At 44.5% G+C, this 15,630-nt stretch overlaps 1 protein-coding gene across 1 annotated transcript; it reads right to left on the minus strand.

The window, feature by feature from the left end:
- Positions 1 to 489: 489 nt before the first annotated feature.
- On the minus strand, positions 490 to 11,642 carry LOC149308095 (protein myomaker). Its single transcript, XM_089537015.1, has 5 exons — positions 11,350 to 11,642; positions 7,532 to 7,646; positions 4,167 to 4,315; positions 3,069 to 3,185; positions 490 to 935 (listed from the first exon to the last, which is right to left on the minus strand). Exons 1-5 carry the CDS (start codon positions 11,482 to 11,484, stop codon positions 789 to 791), a joined length of 663 nt encoding a protein of 220 aa, XP_089393141.1. The 5' UTR covers positions 11,485 to 11,642; the 3' UTR covers positions 490 to 788.
- Between the last annotated feature and the right edge of the window lie 3,988 nt (positions 11,643 to 15,630).

The following is a 15,630-nucleotide window of genomic DNA, read 5'->3' on the forward strand; positions in this document are numbered from 1 at the left end:
TTCACAGATGGAGACTGGGACAGGTATGGCCAAGCAACATGAAGGGGAGCCAAGATGACAAGCGTTGTGAGTGAGGAAGAGCAAACAAAGGAGAGGCGGCAGCAGTTTGCTTTTGCCTGAGCCGACTGGGAAGGATGAAATTCCGCCCATCCTTTCCAGTCCACTCCAGAAACTACTTTTGCCCTTCGCACTCAGTTTGCAAAGGGGGAAAGTGAGAGGGACAAGAGAGAAACTAGGACATTTTGAATATATCTGGAAAAGCAGGATGACAGAGGATTAATCGGGATTGTATCTGCCATATCGAGACAGTTGGAAGGTATGTGGCAGCGCACTGGACTTTGGGTAGGACAGTTCCTATTCTATACCAGGAATGTTGGTATTAAGCCTTAGCTTAGTATTGCAACAGACCAGAAGATGTTTAGAATCATAGAGTTGGAAGAGACCACAAGGGCCATCCAGTTCAATCCCCTGACATGTATCAATTGATGATCAATTCGCCTATCAATTTTGACTAAAAAATCATGTCTTGCGACCACCATTAAAAGCCAGTGACAATCCATTCTCGCCATTCCAAACAGGCCTCAAAAAACCCCAAACCAAACCAAAGATCCAGAGCTGAGAGGCTACAACAGTACAGGATCTCACCAGCGGCACCATTGGTGAAACCACAATCCAGTGGAACTGGTTATCATGATCACACATTCTGCAGGATGGCACCAGACATACACACAGTGAAGGCAACATGCTCAGAGTCTCTGTAGCTGGTGGGCTGCTTCCTTTCCCCACCTTCAAACACAACAGCAAAGCGTTGAGCAGTCCAGCTTCGCAGGAGCACCACCGTTCCCGGCTTTCTTGTTCACTTTGGGCAGGAGCAGGACAAAAGACATGGCCAAGGCACAGTGGTAGAAGCTGTGGACATAAGTGTAATCCCATTCCTGGAAGAGGAAAGAGCAACTGATGTAAGAATAGAGTTGTTTATGATTATGGTTTGCTGACATTGTGCTTGGGACTGACATCTTTGGAAATGGCCCTTTGCATGTGTGGGCAAAATTGAATTGAATAGTTTTGCAATGTCCATATTCACGAGGGGGCTGCTGCGATATTGCAGTGTGTTGGGCACATCCATGGCACAATGGGCCCCAATGGACATCTGGACACTGGCTAGGAAGTGCTGGGGCACAACAGGAACACCTCATGTGCCTCAGAAGCGCATGTTGTGCATTGAAGCACTTTTGGCAGTGCCCAGATGTGCATCTTCACAATTCATTTCATTTGCATTGAATTGCATTTCTGCAACACAGCTACAGATTCCTAAAGTTATGAGTCTTCCTTGCTTACGAAAACCTGCTGAAATTTATAGGATTGCCACAAGCCAGGAGGCAATTTGAAGGTGCAGGCACAAATACAAAAACATAATGATCCCATTAGCGACAACCTCCTAATCTCTCCTCCAATGAAACGACATCAACAAGAACCCACAAACACTCCTATTGAGGGTGACCAGGAAGCTCAGGGCATGCCAAGGCATCTGTTTGTCACCTTCCACTCCTCCCCAGATGCCTTTGGCTTTGCCATAGAGTCATGGAAAGAACTTGACAGGGAGGGAAGTGACAAATGGGACATTAATGTGGGGCTGGGAAGGGGAGGTTGCGTTACTTTTTTCAGCAGCGGGCTGAGTGCCATCCCTGACTGGAGAAAGTGGAGTATGAGGCCCACGTCAGCAGTGTGCGGACTGTGGGTGACTCAATTGCAAAACACTTTTGAACCAGGCCTGTGTGCTAGGAATCTCAGGACCTCTTACCTAAAATGGTAGCGCTGCTCCTAGGCTGCTGAGGACAGCGGTGGGTTCATCCAGGAATCGGAAGATTTGCAACTTTTCCTTGTTACAATTGTGGAATGCCTTCTGGTTTTGACTAATCTCTTGCTAATGATGTGCATGTTTTCTTTTTTTGAGTGGGAAGACGTTTTCCCCACAATTGCATTATTAATGAATTTAAGTTGGCTAGGATCAGCATCAGTCTCTCCCCCACAAAAAAAATCCTCTTCAGGCTAGAGGCATTGGCTTGATCTTCCCGATCTAGAATTGCCAGTTTAGGGTCTTCCCAAAATTTGAGGTTTCCAGGCAAAAACCTGAGAGCTAGGGACAGATGCTGGTGAGTTCCCTAGATATCAAGATGACTGGGCACATATTTTGATTCAAAGAAATACACATGTTCACAAAGAGAAAGAGAAAAGGCAATGTTGAGAAAATATATTTCTCTGTTTGGAAATTAAGAGCGGACCCTTAGCTAAAGGGGCTGTTTCTAAGTGAGGTGAAACAAGGGGAAAATTGTTAGTTTCTTCCTTCTCTCCCAATTGCTTGAGTGCCAGAACTCACCTTCCACACTGCTCTGCATTCACCTTCTGCCTAGAACCAAGCAGACTAGATTAAATGGTACTTAGCCTCATGGGAAGGCAATGGCTAACCTCCTCTGAACAAGAGCATTGGACTACGATCCTGGAGATAAGGGTTCGATTCACCTTAGTGTTCCCATAGGTCAGAAATGAGTTGAAGGCATGCAACAACAACAACATTCTGCCTCCAGTGTGAGCCAGTGTGTTGTAATGGTTTGAACATTGGACTATGAACCTGGAGATCAGGGTTCGATTCGCTGCTCAGCCATGGAAACCCATTGGGTGACCTTGGGTGAGTCACACACTCTCAGCCCCCCCCAAAAACAAAACCCATGATAGGTTCGCCTTAGGGTTTCCGTAGGTCGGAAATGACTTTGAAGGCACACAACAACAAATCTTATCTCACTAGCTAAACAGGAAGGAGTAATTCATCAAGACAGGATACGAGGATGGAGTTGTCAACTTGTGATGTGGATGAGTCCAACATGGCCTCAAAGGAACATTGTTGTTTTCCCATGCCCCCTTTCCACCGCCTTGGTGGCTCCAGAAACCCTGGGTTTTTATCATCCATGCAATATAATTAAATCATGGCCAAGTTGGGAATTGAATCCTGGTTTCCAGAGCCATAGTCCCACATTTGAACCACCATGCCATTTTAAATAGAGCAAACATACCTCGAAAAAGAACCTCAGCATCAAAGCAAGAGCTCCGAAGCAGAAGCCGGGCCCAACCTGCTGGGTGTAGACACTTTTGTCTGGATACAGCCCTTTCTTCTCTTTCATCTTCTGCAACTGGAAAGAGACAACAGCCGATGAGAGCTTCTGTCCACAAACAGCTATTCCAAAACAATTAGCAAACAAATACATAAATATCTTCTTCTTTTCTCCCATGATGGGTCCCCCAAAGCCAGAGAGATGTCCAAACTCTTCCACCCCGTTGGAGATCTTTTCCTTTTTGTACCAAAACTCTTCCTTTCTTCCAAATTTTCTTTTTGTACCTTTGGCCTAAACTAAATGTCCCAATGCTAGGACTGAGTCAAATGCTGTCTGGTGAGAACTTCCAGTTCTGTCTGGGGTTTCTCTCCCTCTGTTTTGGCATTTTTCTTCCTCTGGCCTTTCCTTTTGTGTTGCTATTGCCACCACCAATGTCGTCACATACCTCCTTCAACTGTTCCAATTTGAGAGGGACAGTTCTCATTAATCCTCTGCCATTCCACATTCCCAGCTGCTTTTAAAATGTCCTAGTTTCTCTCTCCTCCTCCCACTTTCTTCCTTTGTCCTCAGCTTACTTACATTGCGGCAACTGAGTCCAAACTAGGGCAAAAGGAGTTTGGACTTAACTCGGCACAATTTTGCATTTCCCAGTAACTGCAGATGAAAGCAAACTGCTGCATCCTCTTCCAACTTATGTGTTCTTTCTCATTTGTAACTTTTGCTATCTTGACTGTGCTGGGATGTCACCTAGCCACATGTGTTCTGGTTTCCATATCTGAAATGTTGCAGGTCATGGAGCCATGATGGTGTTCCTCTCCCTGGCTGCCAAATGCCCTGCCTCCTGTCATACTCTCATTCAAACAGAAAAATGTGTAGCCACTGACACCATCTTAAGGGGAAAATGTCAGCCACTGACACCAATAAACCATTCCCACTTCTTTCACCGTGGCATATTGCGATGTATTGTATTTGTATGTTGTAACTGGTGGAAACTAACTGGCTCTCAGAATTCTCCTTGGATCTCATCTTAGACTGAGTGTGCCCACACTAAGACCTTACCCATTTCACTGTTATCATGAGGACAGCTGTTCCAATGGGTCCGGAATAGACGCCGTATCCCCACCGGTCATGGTAGATCCTGACCGCTATGGTGAGTACTCCGAACATCACAAAGGTCGACCGCTTTGGTTCATCAAACTCTGCCAGGGCTAAATAAGGCAAACCACAGAGGAGGTAAAGCATGATATACTTTTTGGGTGCCAAGCATTATTTTGTACAAAGAATAGTTGTAAGCGTTCTTTATGGCTTACAGGTAAAGGTTGCCATTACCTTTTATGTGACTTCAGATCGACTCTGACTTACGTATTGTAGGGTTTTTTGAGGGAGAAAATTTATTTATTTATTTTGTTGGCCATTAATTTTTTAAATTAATGTTTAATGTGATTTAATTTACAATCAAAATAATAGACAATCAATGATAAAGGATCTGGGGAGCCTTTAAAGGAGCTTTTAAAAGGTCCTGGTTTAGCACTCTTCCTCCCGCTCTTAGGTTATTTCAGTTGCTGCAAATTTAGTTCAGAGCTCCAAAGCAGTTTGCACTCAGTTATAATTCAGCATTAATGAGCAAAAGAGGTGAAATCTTGCCCTTCTTTTTAGAATCAGACAAACACAAATGGCTGAAGCCTCTGCTAGCTTGTGTGTTCTTTGTCATTAATCACTTTTGCAATGTTGACCACATTTTGCACCTAAGTGCAAAATGTTGAAGAACTTCAAAGCATCCTACATTTGCGGAGTGTACATCTCCATGTGCAGAGTTAAGCGCTGCCCTTGGGTTAAATGGCAGCATTGTACAACTGAAGCAATACCCCAAATGCGCAGCTGAGTGCACAACCAAATGTGCATACAGACGCATGCACAATGAGTGTCCATGTACAACTCCATTTTGGCAACCTTAAACTAAATGTGAATGTTGTGGATGGGACAAAAAAATGTCCAACCTCTTCTGTAAGGGTACAGTGGGAGCTTGGTATCTGTTGGGGGTTTGGTTCCAGGAACCCCCATGGGTACCAAAATCTGTGGGTGCTCAAGTCCCATTATATACAATGGCATAGTAAAATGGTGTCCCTGATATAAAATGGCAAAACCAAGGTTTACTTATTGGAATTTATAATAAAATATTCTCAAGCCATGGATAGTTGAGTCTGTGGGAAAAACATCCATGGATACAGAGGGCCGACTGTACTTACACACCCAAAGTTTTCTGGTCATTGTCTACCACCATCCCTAGCTTATTTTTAAAAGGATGTCATTGCCTAAGAACTTCAGTTTTGGTTGTAAAGGACAATGATAAAGAGATTTCAGGTTTAAATAAACATGGAAGAAAAATTCTCATCATCCTACCTCCTGATCATCTGGTTATCTTCTGGGATGTTTTAAACTGTGGCTCAAGAACGGGCCAAGGTTGCTTCTCAGCCTCAGGCACCTGCCCATGGTGTGCAAACTCACACTTCGTCAATGGGGCTATGAATTATTGGAAGCTGTCGTTGAGCGGAGAATGGGGTAATCGCTGATAAAAGTTATGGTTCCCGGTGGGCTGCTTGACTGCATTTCTCGCTCACGCAGCTGCGGCGTGGCTGGATTTGCAGTCCTGGGAAATGAGCCCATAATATTCGGGCTGCCTGCGCACACGTGTGCATTCAACACTTTGCAAGCGACATGGTTTTCTTCACGTCCCAGACAGACACCACAACTTCGGTGTCCTTGGATCGCAGGCTTTCTTCGAGTGGCCTAATCTGGTATTAATTTCAACAGCGTGCCTGCTGTACCGAAACGTTCAAGGAGGTCAGGTACAGAATGGTTTGTAGGTCCGTTTGTTTCAACCTGGGAGCCAAGCCCAAATGAAATTAGATTTAATTCCAAATAAGCAGGTCCATTATTGCACTGTGGGGATTGTGTGTATACTTGGCAGGTAAATGGTTGACTATTCCATCCTTGTATGCGAGGACAAATCAGTTCCGTAGTTTACCCCCTGCTATAGGAGAACACCTGTTTTTGAGCTGCTTTTGCCTGTTATTTGCACATTCTTAAGTGTTTTGGGAAATAATTCTGAAAAAATAATTCCTGGAATTCACATTTATGAATGCTTTGTCTACATGGATAATTTACCCCAAGCTCCCCCTGAGTGCACTGCATCTTGCTTATAAGACGTAGGAGCAAACCCCTGAATTGGGGCCAGGCCGTCTTCATGATGCCTGCTCCCAATTTGGGGCTTCTTCCCCTAATCCACATTTAAACAACTCACCAATTGCTGTAGGGTTTCAGCAACAATGATGGCTGCCTTTTCACTTTCAATCCCTGCAAATTGCCCGGTGCCGCTGTTATGGGCATGAGTTGCTCTGAAGTCAGAACAAGGTGCCCAGAGTTGATAATGTTGCTGGGCACCTTATTCTGACCCAAGCAGTGGAGATGGGTGATGAACAGGGACTGCTTGAGAAGGCAGCCATCCGTTATCACTGAGGAAAGAGCCAAAACCTTGCAAAGTAAGAGGTGATTTCGAGGAGAATTTGGGGCCAGAATACTCTGGGAGCATGTTTGTAACCAATTTTGTATTCACAATCCCCATGTATTCAATAGTGCCAGGAATATGTAGGGTTTGTAAAATTGTAAACATTACTGGGTAGCAGCTGCTGCGAACTATGGGAGTCTGGTCTCCTTGAGCTAAGCAATTCCCTGAACATTTAAAGATGTTGAAACAGTTGGTGGGGACCTCCCAGTCTCCCTGGCTTTCTTTGGGTAACAAGTGATCTCTAGTGCGATGAGGAATTACAACAGGGAACTGTTCTTGAACAGCCTTGGCTTGTTCTTGGCTCCCTTTGGATACTATCTCATGTGGCTGAGATTCACCATCTCTCAGCAACCAAGCTACGCAGTTCTACTTTTCTACTGTATCATCTATCGCACCAACTTCCCAGTCTTTTACGGCTGGCAAGGTGCATATGCAATTCCTGGCCATCCCTGTATTGCCTTACTAATATGCCCGCAGTGCTTCACAAGGTGGCAAGAACAAGAGAGATGTTTTCCTCCTTCCTCCTGTCTTTAGGTCTGTGATTCCCAAACACTGGTCACCCAGTTGTTTTGGAGTTCAGCTCCTAGAAGCCCCAAGACAGCTTGGCCAGCTGTCAAGGATTTTGGGAGATGAAGTCCAAAACATCTGGAAGACCAAAGTTTGGGGATCACTGTAAGTTTAGATGATTCCTCAGACGGTTCTTGAGAAAACCAATCTCTCTCTGAAAAGAAGAGAAATGTTCTCCCATATTACTTTTTGTTACAGCTAGCTTTCTTCAGCTGCAACCATGATCCTTAGCACTCCAAATATATCTCAGCATTGCAGCTCTCCTCCAAGAGAGATCCATTGAATTCCTTACCTATCAGTGACACCCACATGGATAAAGCGGTCCCATAAATGCTGAAATACTCCAGGAGATCGTATTGCATGAAACAGAGAATGGCTAAACCAGGTCCGTCGCACGCATGGTAAATCTGTTGGGAAATCATTTGTATATTTGCTTAGTCCATTTTCTTATTTCTGGCCAGTATTTTGTATAGATAGATAGATAGATAGGTAGATAGATACATGCACTTCAGTCATGCCCTTTGTCATAAGATCTTAGGGAGTGTACAAAAGAAACAATTGCAAACACTTCCAGATTAAAAAAATATATAATTTCAACTAAACAGGAACATATTAAATGCTTGTTGTTGTTGTTGTTGTTGTTGTTGTGTACCTTCAAGTTGTTTCCGACTTATGGAGACCCTAAGGCGAACCTATCATGGGGTTTTAAATGTAGCAACAGTTAAAACCACTTTAAAAGCCACTAGCAAAGTTTTCCTGCCTTTCTCAAAAGTTATATTGAAGCAATCGAATGGATAAGAGTTGCTTTAATTAATATATTGTTTCTGTAACTTCAAAATTGCAATAAAAGAAACCACTAGCTGTATAAAAACAGCAGTAAAAAGACCAATAACACTACAAGCTGGAAGAGGCTGCATGCAGTTTGCTTTTGCTTGAGTCTACTGGGAAAGGCAAGATTTCCCCTCTTTTTCCCCTCCCTGCTGCTGAGTCAACTGAGTGCAAACTGCTTTTGCAAATGAAAATACACATCCTCCAACATTTCAAGATGAAAACCAGTACATGTGTTGCAACATTGCAACATTGCAGTGTGGTCAGGATGGCAAAAGTTAGGAGAATCCACAGCAGTTTGCTTTTGCCTGAGCTAACTGGGAAGGGCAATATTCTCCTCCTTCCTCTCTTTCCTCCCTGCTGCTTTTCTATGTTGAACTGAGGTCCAAAACACACTGCAGAAACAATCCAGCTGGAGACTGAAAGTGGGAGGAGGCGAGAGGAACCAGGACATTTTAAAAGTTGCTTGGAAAGTGGGATGGCAGAGGATTATTTGGGACTTTCCCTGCCATGTTGGGACAGTTGGAGGGCATGCAGGAGCATATAAAGTTTAGAATGGGACGTCCGAGGCTTTTGCTTGCTGCAGACGACCTCTTTGGACTGGAGTCAATGCAGACGTCAGAGCCGGTGGTCCGGTCCCAGCATTACAGGATCAGTGTTCTTGCAGAGGACGTTTCGTTCTAGCCCCCAAAGCCATATTTTATCCTGCTTGCTTGTTAAAGTCTGCTGAAGTCTGGAAGCAAAGCCAGGATTCAGGAGCCAAGTGAAGGCAGAGGATTCTTACTGTTCTTGTCCTTGTTAATATCATTTGCTAACATTTTAGACATTCTGAAAGATTGCTTGTTACATCGAAGGTTTTATTTGACGGGTCACAGCTCTCTTGTTAGTCTTAATTAAGAAAGCTTAAAAGTCATTTGGTTATGGCTATATGGATTTTTGTGGTTTGAGTGTTGGACTACAACTCTGAAGACCAGGTTTGATTCCCAGTTCGGCCATGAAACCCGGTGGGTGACTTTGGGCAAGTCACATTCTCTCAGCCTCAGGGAAGGTAATGGCAAACCTCCCCTGAACAAAGCTTGCCAAGAAAACCCATGATAGGGTTGCTGTAAGTCAGAAACACTTTAATGCAAGCAGAATGCACACGTAATCCAAATTAGCATGCACATCCATGCATAATGCACATCCATTTGCAATGGTGCCGCATTACACAGCTCCAGTCCCGCAACCTTGCAATGAATACACTAGAGAAAAATATCCAACCAGTTTGGTAGGAGGACTGATGCTTGTGTAAGCCGCCAACAGAATAGCACCCAAACATGGATAAAAGCACATACAAAGGCATAGGGGAAAATGTGTAGGACGAAAAAATGAAGGAGAAACTTAGAGAATAATTGTTGGTAATGTGGAAGGCAGTGGAAAAAGAGAAGAACAAAACTACAGGTGGACTCATTCAAAGAAGCCACAGTCCTGTGTTTGCAAGATTATATGGCTTGTATTGCTTACTTCAAATGGAAGTTTGAATTGTAAAAGCAGTTTGCATGGACAAGGGGAGAGGAGGGAGTCGAATCTTCCCCTCTTCCCCGGTAGGCTTGGGCAAAAGCAAACTGCTGCAACCTTTCTTAGCTCGCATGTCTTTCCTCATTCATAACTTTTGCCCTCTTGACCCCACTCTGATGTCGGTCAGCCCCGCTTGTCCAGGTTTGCATCTGTGAAACGTTGGAGGCTATGGGTGTGTATGAGCGGCAAAGAGTGGATAACTGAGAAATCTGGTAACGCAAAGGAGGGAGGCAGACTATATGCACAGATGTTTCTGGCTGTTGCAGGAGCCCTTGTCTGGGGTTCCACGTGCTTTCGCTGGTCTGAAGAATTTCCTGTTGGGGAAAAGAAAGAGGAGGAGGAGGACTGTAGGCTGGAAGCAGAGATGGGGCTACTTTCCCTTGGGTCACAGCCACAGCCGCAGAAGAACCTGGCCGAAAGGTTACCAGCAGCTGCATCTCTCTTCCTTTCTCTCCACCCTCAATTCTATTCATTTTAATATGCAGCTGGAGGCCCAGCTGGACATGAGAGCAAATTTTGTCAAGGAAAACCCGACCGGTTGTGAAATACAAAATCACAGGGTTAGAAATATATACGAAACAGCAAGAAGAAAAAAAAAATTGGACTTGCCATTTCATTTCCATACCCAAAGGATTTCGAATCTAAATTGACATTCTCACATACCAAGGGCATATATAGGTCTGTCCCTGGCTTTCCATTCCACCAAATGCATCTGAGGAAGTAACTCAGATGGAGGAAGTAATTCAGAAGCCAACTTCTTTCTTTCAGTTAGTCCCAAAGGTGGTCCAAGATCTCTCTATATACTGATTCTGCAGACTAACACAGCTATATCTTTGAATTCTGCCGCAAGAAGAAAAAGCGTGAACCCAGAATCAGGAGTCTGTCTGGGGTGAGCTAGTTAGAGAATGCCTATAGATCCCAGGATTCTCTAGGACAGGGCCATGGCAGTCAAAGCATTCTTATACTGCATTTATTCTGCAGTGTGGCAGCAGCCTTAGGGAGGTGGGATGAGGAATACTTCATCTAGCCTGTTTGCTTCTAAGCAGAAGAAGGATGCAGAGCAGAGCAGAGGATGAGTCCTGGCACAAGGAAGATGCAAACTAGAACTTTATCACACAGGGAAAATCAGGGGTTTAAATGGACATTACCCCGTGAAAATCCTGTGATCTTGTGAATAATTTGTTGCTGGTTATTACCTGATCATTGCCTCTTTAATCGCAACTTGTGTGAAAATTTTCACCACGCTCATGCAATTTTCCTGGGATAATGTTAGTTTAAAGCCCCGCTTTCCCCCATGTGATAAAGTATTAAGTCAGTAGAGTCCCTCCCTGGCGAGTCTTTGCAAGTGGCATCAACAAATCAGTTAAGCCGTGGAAAAATATAGCAAGCTGCTGCTTTTGTAGCTGAGCTGGAGATTTGCACCAAGCCCTTTCTTCTCACAAAACTGGAGAATTTGCATTCTCATCTCCTGCCTGGAAATGGCTCCTGAAAACTGAAGTCTCTGGACCTGACCCCGAGATATAGCAGCCCTAGGGCCAAAAGATCATGAAAAAGGAGTCCAGCTTTAAGATTTTTTATGCATATCTAAAATATACATACGATAAACACAGTCAATTCTCTCCCTCTCCTGCCCCACTTAAAAAGATCTCTTATCATAAGAAGATAATTGGGAATGGGAGTTGGTTGGGGAGGTGGGTCAGGAGGAGGTGGAAATGAGATTCTTACCGATACAAAGAACATGGTGAAGAAATAGACCATGGCTTCCATGTGGAATTGCCTCTTGGCTGCAATGCTGATTGTCGGGAGGAAAGCCAGGCTGCTGACTGTTGGCAGGAGCAACTTGGCAACCAGAGAACCCATTGGAAGGAGGACGATGCTTTTGCTGGGGAAGAGACAGCTGAGAAGGAAAAGAAGAAGGAGAAAGAGAAGGAAAAGGAGAAGGAGCAAATCTCAGAGAGATCTGGAGAACACCGAGTTGCAGTGGGGCTCCCAGTTTCTCTGGTTCTTGTGTCCTCCAAACAAGACAGCTGGTTGGGGTGAAATTTGGGGGAGTGTGTATTAAAGTTTAAATGCCCAAATGGCTCTCCCATTGCAGTCATCATGACAGGTGTCGGTAGAAGGCCACAAGTGTGGTGGCGCACAGCTGACGGCTGGCATGTGAGATGCAAATACGCACAGGCAGGCTGTCCTTGCGGTCTTTTGGCAAGCCATTACAAAGACCAACAGGACAAATGGCTCATTCAGAAATCTCCCCCCAAACTTGCCCATTTGGAGTTTGATAGGTTTGTAAATAGAACTCGGTGTGCATGAGTGAGAGGCAGTTTGAACTCATCCGCTGGTTCCTGAATGCATGAGCGCGGATTTCTATTCTTGCACTGATGATGATGGCGAAAGTAATGATGTGGCCAAGAGGTGATATGATAGTCCTGTTTAAATATTTGAAGGGATGTCATATTGAGCAGGGAACAAGCTTGTTTTCTGCTGCTCCAGAGACTAGGACATGGAGCAATGGATTCAAGCTAAAGGAAAAGAGAGTGTGATGGAGGTCGTTAAACAGAGGTTGGATAACCATCTGTCGTAGGTGCTTTGACTGTGTCTTCCTGCATGGTAGAATGGGGTTGGACTGGGTGGCCCTTGGGGTCTCTTCCAACTCCATGATGATTCAACAGCATCTCATGGACAACCTTTCCTAGCAAACTGCTCACATTTAGGACAGGTGTGTGGTGGATATAATGGGGACTGGAGATAAGAGAGATGGATTATGCACACCCTGCAATATTTTGCAGATGAGAAGTGGGACGTGTGTGGCCAACCAACACCAGAGTGTGGCCAAATTTGCAAAGGTTATTAATGAGGAAGAGTGGACAAGCTAGGACAGGCTGCAGCAGTTGGCTTTTGTCTGAACCTGTTTGGAAGGGAAAGAATCTGCCCACTCCTAGTTTTGGTTTCCAGACCTTTTACCTTCTTGGGTGCCCTATTGCCACTTCAAGCCCTTCATGTGAATAATACTCCACCACCCCTTCGAGAACAACAGCAAACTGTTGAGCGTAACTGTTTCTGTATTTTGGACCTCACTGGTTGACTGTGAGTAAATGCTATCTCCAAACAGTTTGCTGGCTGAAGTGAATCATCTGGAAGACAAGTTGTTGTTGTTGTTGTAGTTGTGTGCTTTCCAGTCATTTCCAACCCATGGTTGTTTTCTTGGCCAGATTTGTTCAGAGGGGAATGGCCTTTGCCGCCTTCTGAGACTGAGAGAGCATGACATGTCCAAGATCATCCATTGCTGAGTAAGGATCTAAACCCTGGTCTCTAGTCTTAGCCCAAGACTCAAACCACTACATCATGCACACTCTCCTTTACTTCATACTCTTAATGTTAACACCAGAGACCATCCATATATCTCAGGTTTTGGCCTGGAAACCTCAGAGATGATCCTAAACTGGCAACTCTATCTCTGCCTCTGATGTGCTCCTCTTCAGCTTTGTTATTGTTGTTGGGTGCCTTAAAGTTGTTTCCTAAAGTGAACTTATCATGGGGTTTTCTTGTCAAGATTTGTTCAAAAGAGATTTGCCATTGCCTTCCCCTGAGGCTGAGAGCATGTGACTTACCCAACGTCATTCAGTGGGTTTCATGGCCGAGCTGGGAATCAATCCTTGGTCTCCAGAGTCATAGTCCAACATTCAAACCATTACGCCACACTGGCTCTATCTTTGTTACTCACCATTATTTATTTCTGGTCCTGGTGCTGAGCTCAATGTCTTTTCCATGCAAATGTCAGCCCCAATTTCCCCCTTAAATTTATTTATTTATTATTTCCAAAGCCTAATAAAGATGTGGCAGTGGAGACTGTCTTCTTGTTCTTGTTGTTAAATGACTGGAAATCTTTCCCCACCAACCACAAATGACATCAGAAAGTACTCAGTTTAGGTTCTGATCAGTCCTTTTTGACCAGCCTGTTTCAACTCAGCACTCTATGTACAGAGGTGCTGAAACACACACACACACACAAAACACACACACCCCATTGCACTGCTGTGGATGGCAAGTCCCCTGGCCAACTATTTCTCTCAATTTTTATTATGATTGTTAAAGAAAGAAAGAAAGAAAGAAAGAAAGAAAGAAAGAAAGAAAGAAAAACAACTTTATTACAAGCCTCCTGCTTTTCTCCTTCCTTGGGACTAATATCTTTTCCTTGGAACCGTGCTCAGATTCTTAGCATCCTTTTCAAGACAGCTGTTCAGATGAAGAAGGGAGAAGGAATGCGAGGCAGGCAGGAGGATGAGAAACTTGCCCTGTGGTTTTGGGCTCTGACCGAGTTGCAGTGATATGCGCTACTGTCTGCGTCCGTCTGGCCTTTTGGAGACGCTTCTCCTCTCGAGAGTCTTGCTTTTCCTTCTGCATTTGGGGCACAGAGACCATATAAAGCTGCACCACTGGTGGATGTGCCTCCAAGTTGTTTCCGACTTATGGTAACCTTAAGTCATGGGGTTGCCTAGGCAAGATTTGTTCAGAGGAGGTTGGCCAGGGCCTTCCCCTGAGGCTGAGAGAGTGTGACTAGCCTAAGGTCACTCAGTGGGTTTATATAACCAAGCTAGGATTTGAACCCTTGTCTCCAGAGTCATAGTCCAATGCTGAAACCACTATGTCATGCTGACTCTCTGTCCTGGCACACTACACACATTATAACACTAGCTAACTTGGCCAGTTCATCACATCTCTTTTCTGGTTCCCATGCTATATTCCAACACTCCCATGACCATTCATATGGTTATCTATTCACCTTGACTTTAGGCAACATCTTTCCTCCTGCCTTGTCCCTCAATGGCCATCATTAAAAATTTGTCAGAATACCTAGCAGGAAAGGAGGAAGCTAAATAAGTACCATATATACTTGACAATAAATCAATTTCATATATAAGTCGAGGGCAGGTTTTGATATGACCCATGGGTAAGTTGAGGGTAAAATTTAGGGCCATGTAACAAAGGATCTAAAGGATGATGCAAAAGAAAATGATGCCAAAGAACTTACAAAATCCCAGCAGTCATAACTGTGCTTATACTAAAGGCTGGATGGATGAGAGAACAGAGGAGCGGTCAGTGCTTCCAAAACAGATTATGCTCTTGCCTTTCACCAGAGGATAGCTCTTTTTAAAAAATAAGAGTTAAAGTACAGTACTAACATTGACCTGTGGATAAGTCAACCCTGGTTTTTGGGGTCAATTTTTTGACTAAAATTTCTAGACTTTTACATGAGTAAATGCAAAGATCCCCCGGAGAGTGTTTGCAAGTTGTGGCAACCAATCAAACCTTGCAAACTGTAGGAAGCTGATGCTCTCCAAACTGAAATCTGAACAAAACCGTTTCCTCTGGCTCAGAGTTGGCCTTGCAAAACCAGAGAATCGCCGCCTTTGTCTCCTGCCTGGAGTGACCCATAAAAACTAGGCCTTCAGATCTGACAACACTACTTACTGGAGCTCAGGTGTGTGGGGCACACACTAACAGGGCCTTCTCCTGAGAAAGGCTTATGGAACCAATTGGCAAGTTGGGTAGGAAAATCTCCCATTGATTTATGCCTTCAGATTAAGCTCTGGCCAGTCTTAGTAATGGGGTACCATTTGTTCTTTCTCTGGGTGGCTTTCATCCATTGCTGGCAAGGAAGGCCCGTCAAGTTGATGGATACGCCGAAAAGTCCGCTCTTTCTGGAGACCCTTTTCTTCCCCATCTGCACCATCTCCAAAGCCATACTATAGTACGGTGCAAAATCAATAGTATATATCCCACACTATAGTTCTTAGAGGCTAGGAAACGTTCCACAGGGTTTAGAAGGGGAAAAAAAGGAGGAGGAGAGTGCAGGATTGTGTGTGTGTGTGTGTCGGAGGGGGAGTCAGAGAGAATGAAAAAGTCACAGCTGTGGACCTGGACAGAGTATTGGGATGCAGCCAGTGGTGAGACATGAAGGCAAGGAGTGGAAACACACACACACACACATGGCTGTACCAGGTTTGA

Source organism: Sceloporus occidentalis, unplaced genomic scaffold, assembly GCF_023333645.1.
Source record: "Sceloporus occidentalis isolate IW3139 unplaced genomic scaffold, rSceOcc1.0.p SCAF_8, whole genome shotgun sequence".
Classification (NCBI taxonomy): domain Eukaryota; kingdom Metazoa; phylum Chordata; class Lepidosauria; order Squamata; family Phrynosomatidae; genus Sceloporus; species Sceloporus occidentalis.

Bases quoted from the DNA above. Each gene is read 5' to 3' on its own strand.
- LOC149308095 (XM_089537015.1), bottom strand. From the start codon at position 11,484: ATGGGTTCTCTGGTTGCCAAGTTGCTCCTGCCAACAGTCAGCAGCCTG. The intron at 3,186-4,166 runs GTAAGGTCTTAG...GTCTCTTTCCAG, and splicing joins TCATGATAACAGTGAAATGG to TTGCAGAAGATGAAAGAGAA. The intron at 936-3,068 runs GTATGTTTGCTC...TTCCTCTTCCAG, and splicing joins TGCTGAGGTTCTTTTTCGAG to GAATGGGATTACACTTATGT.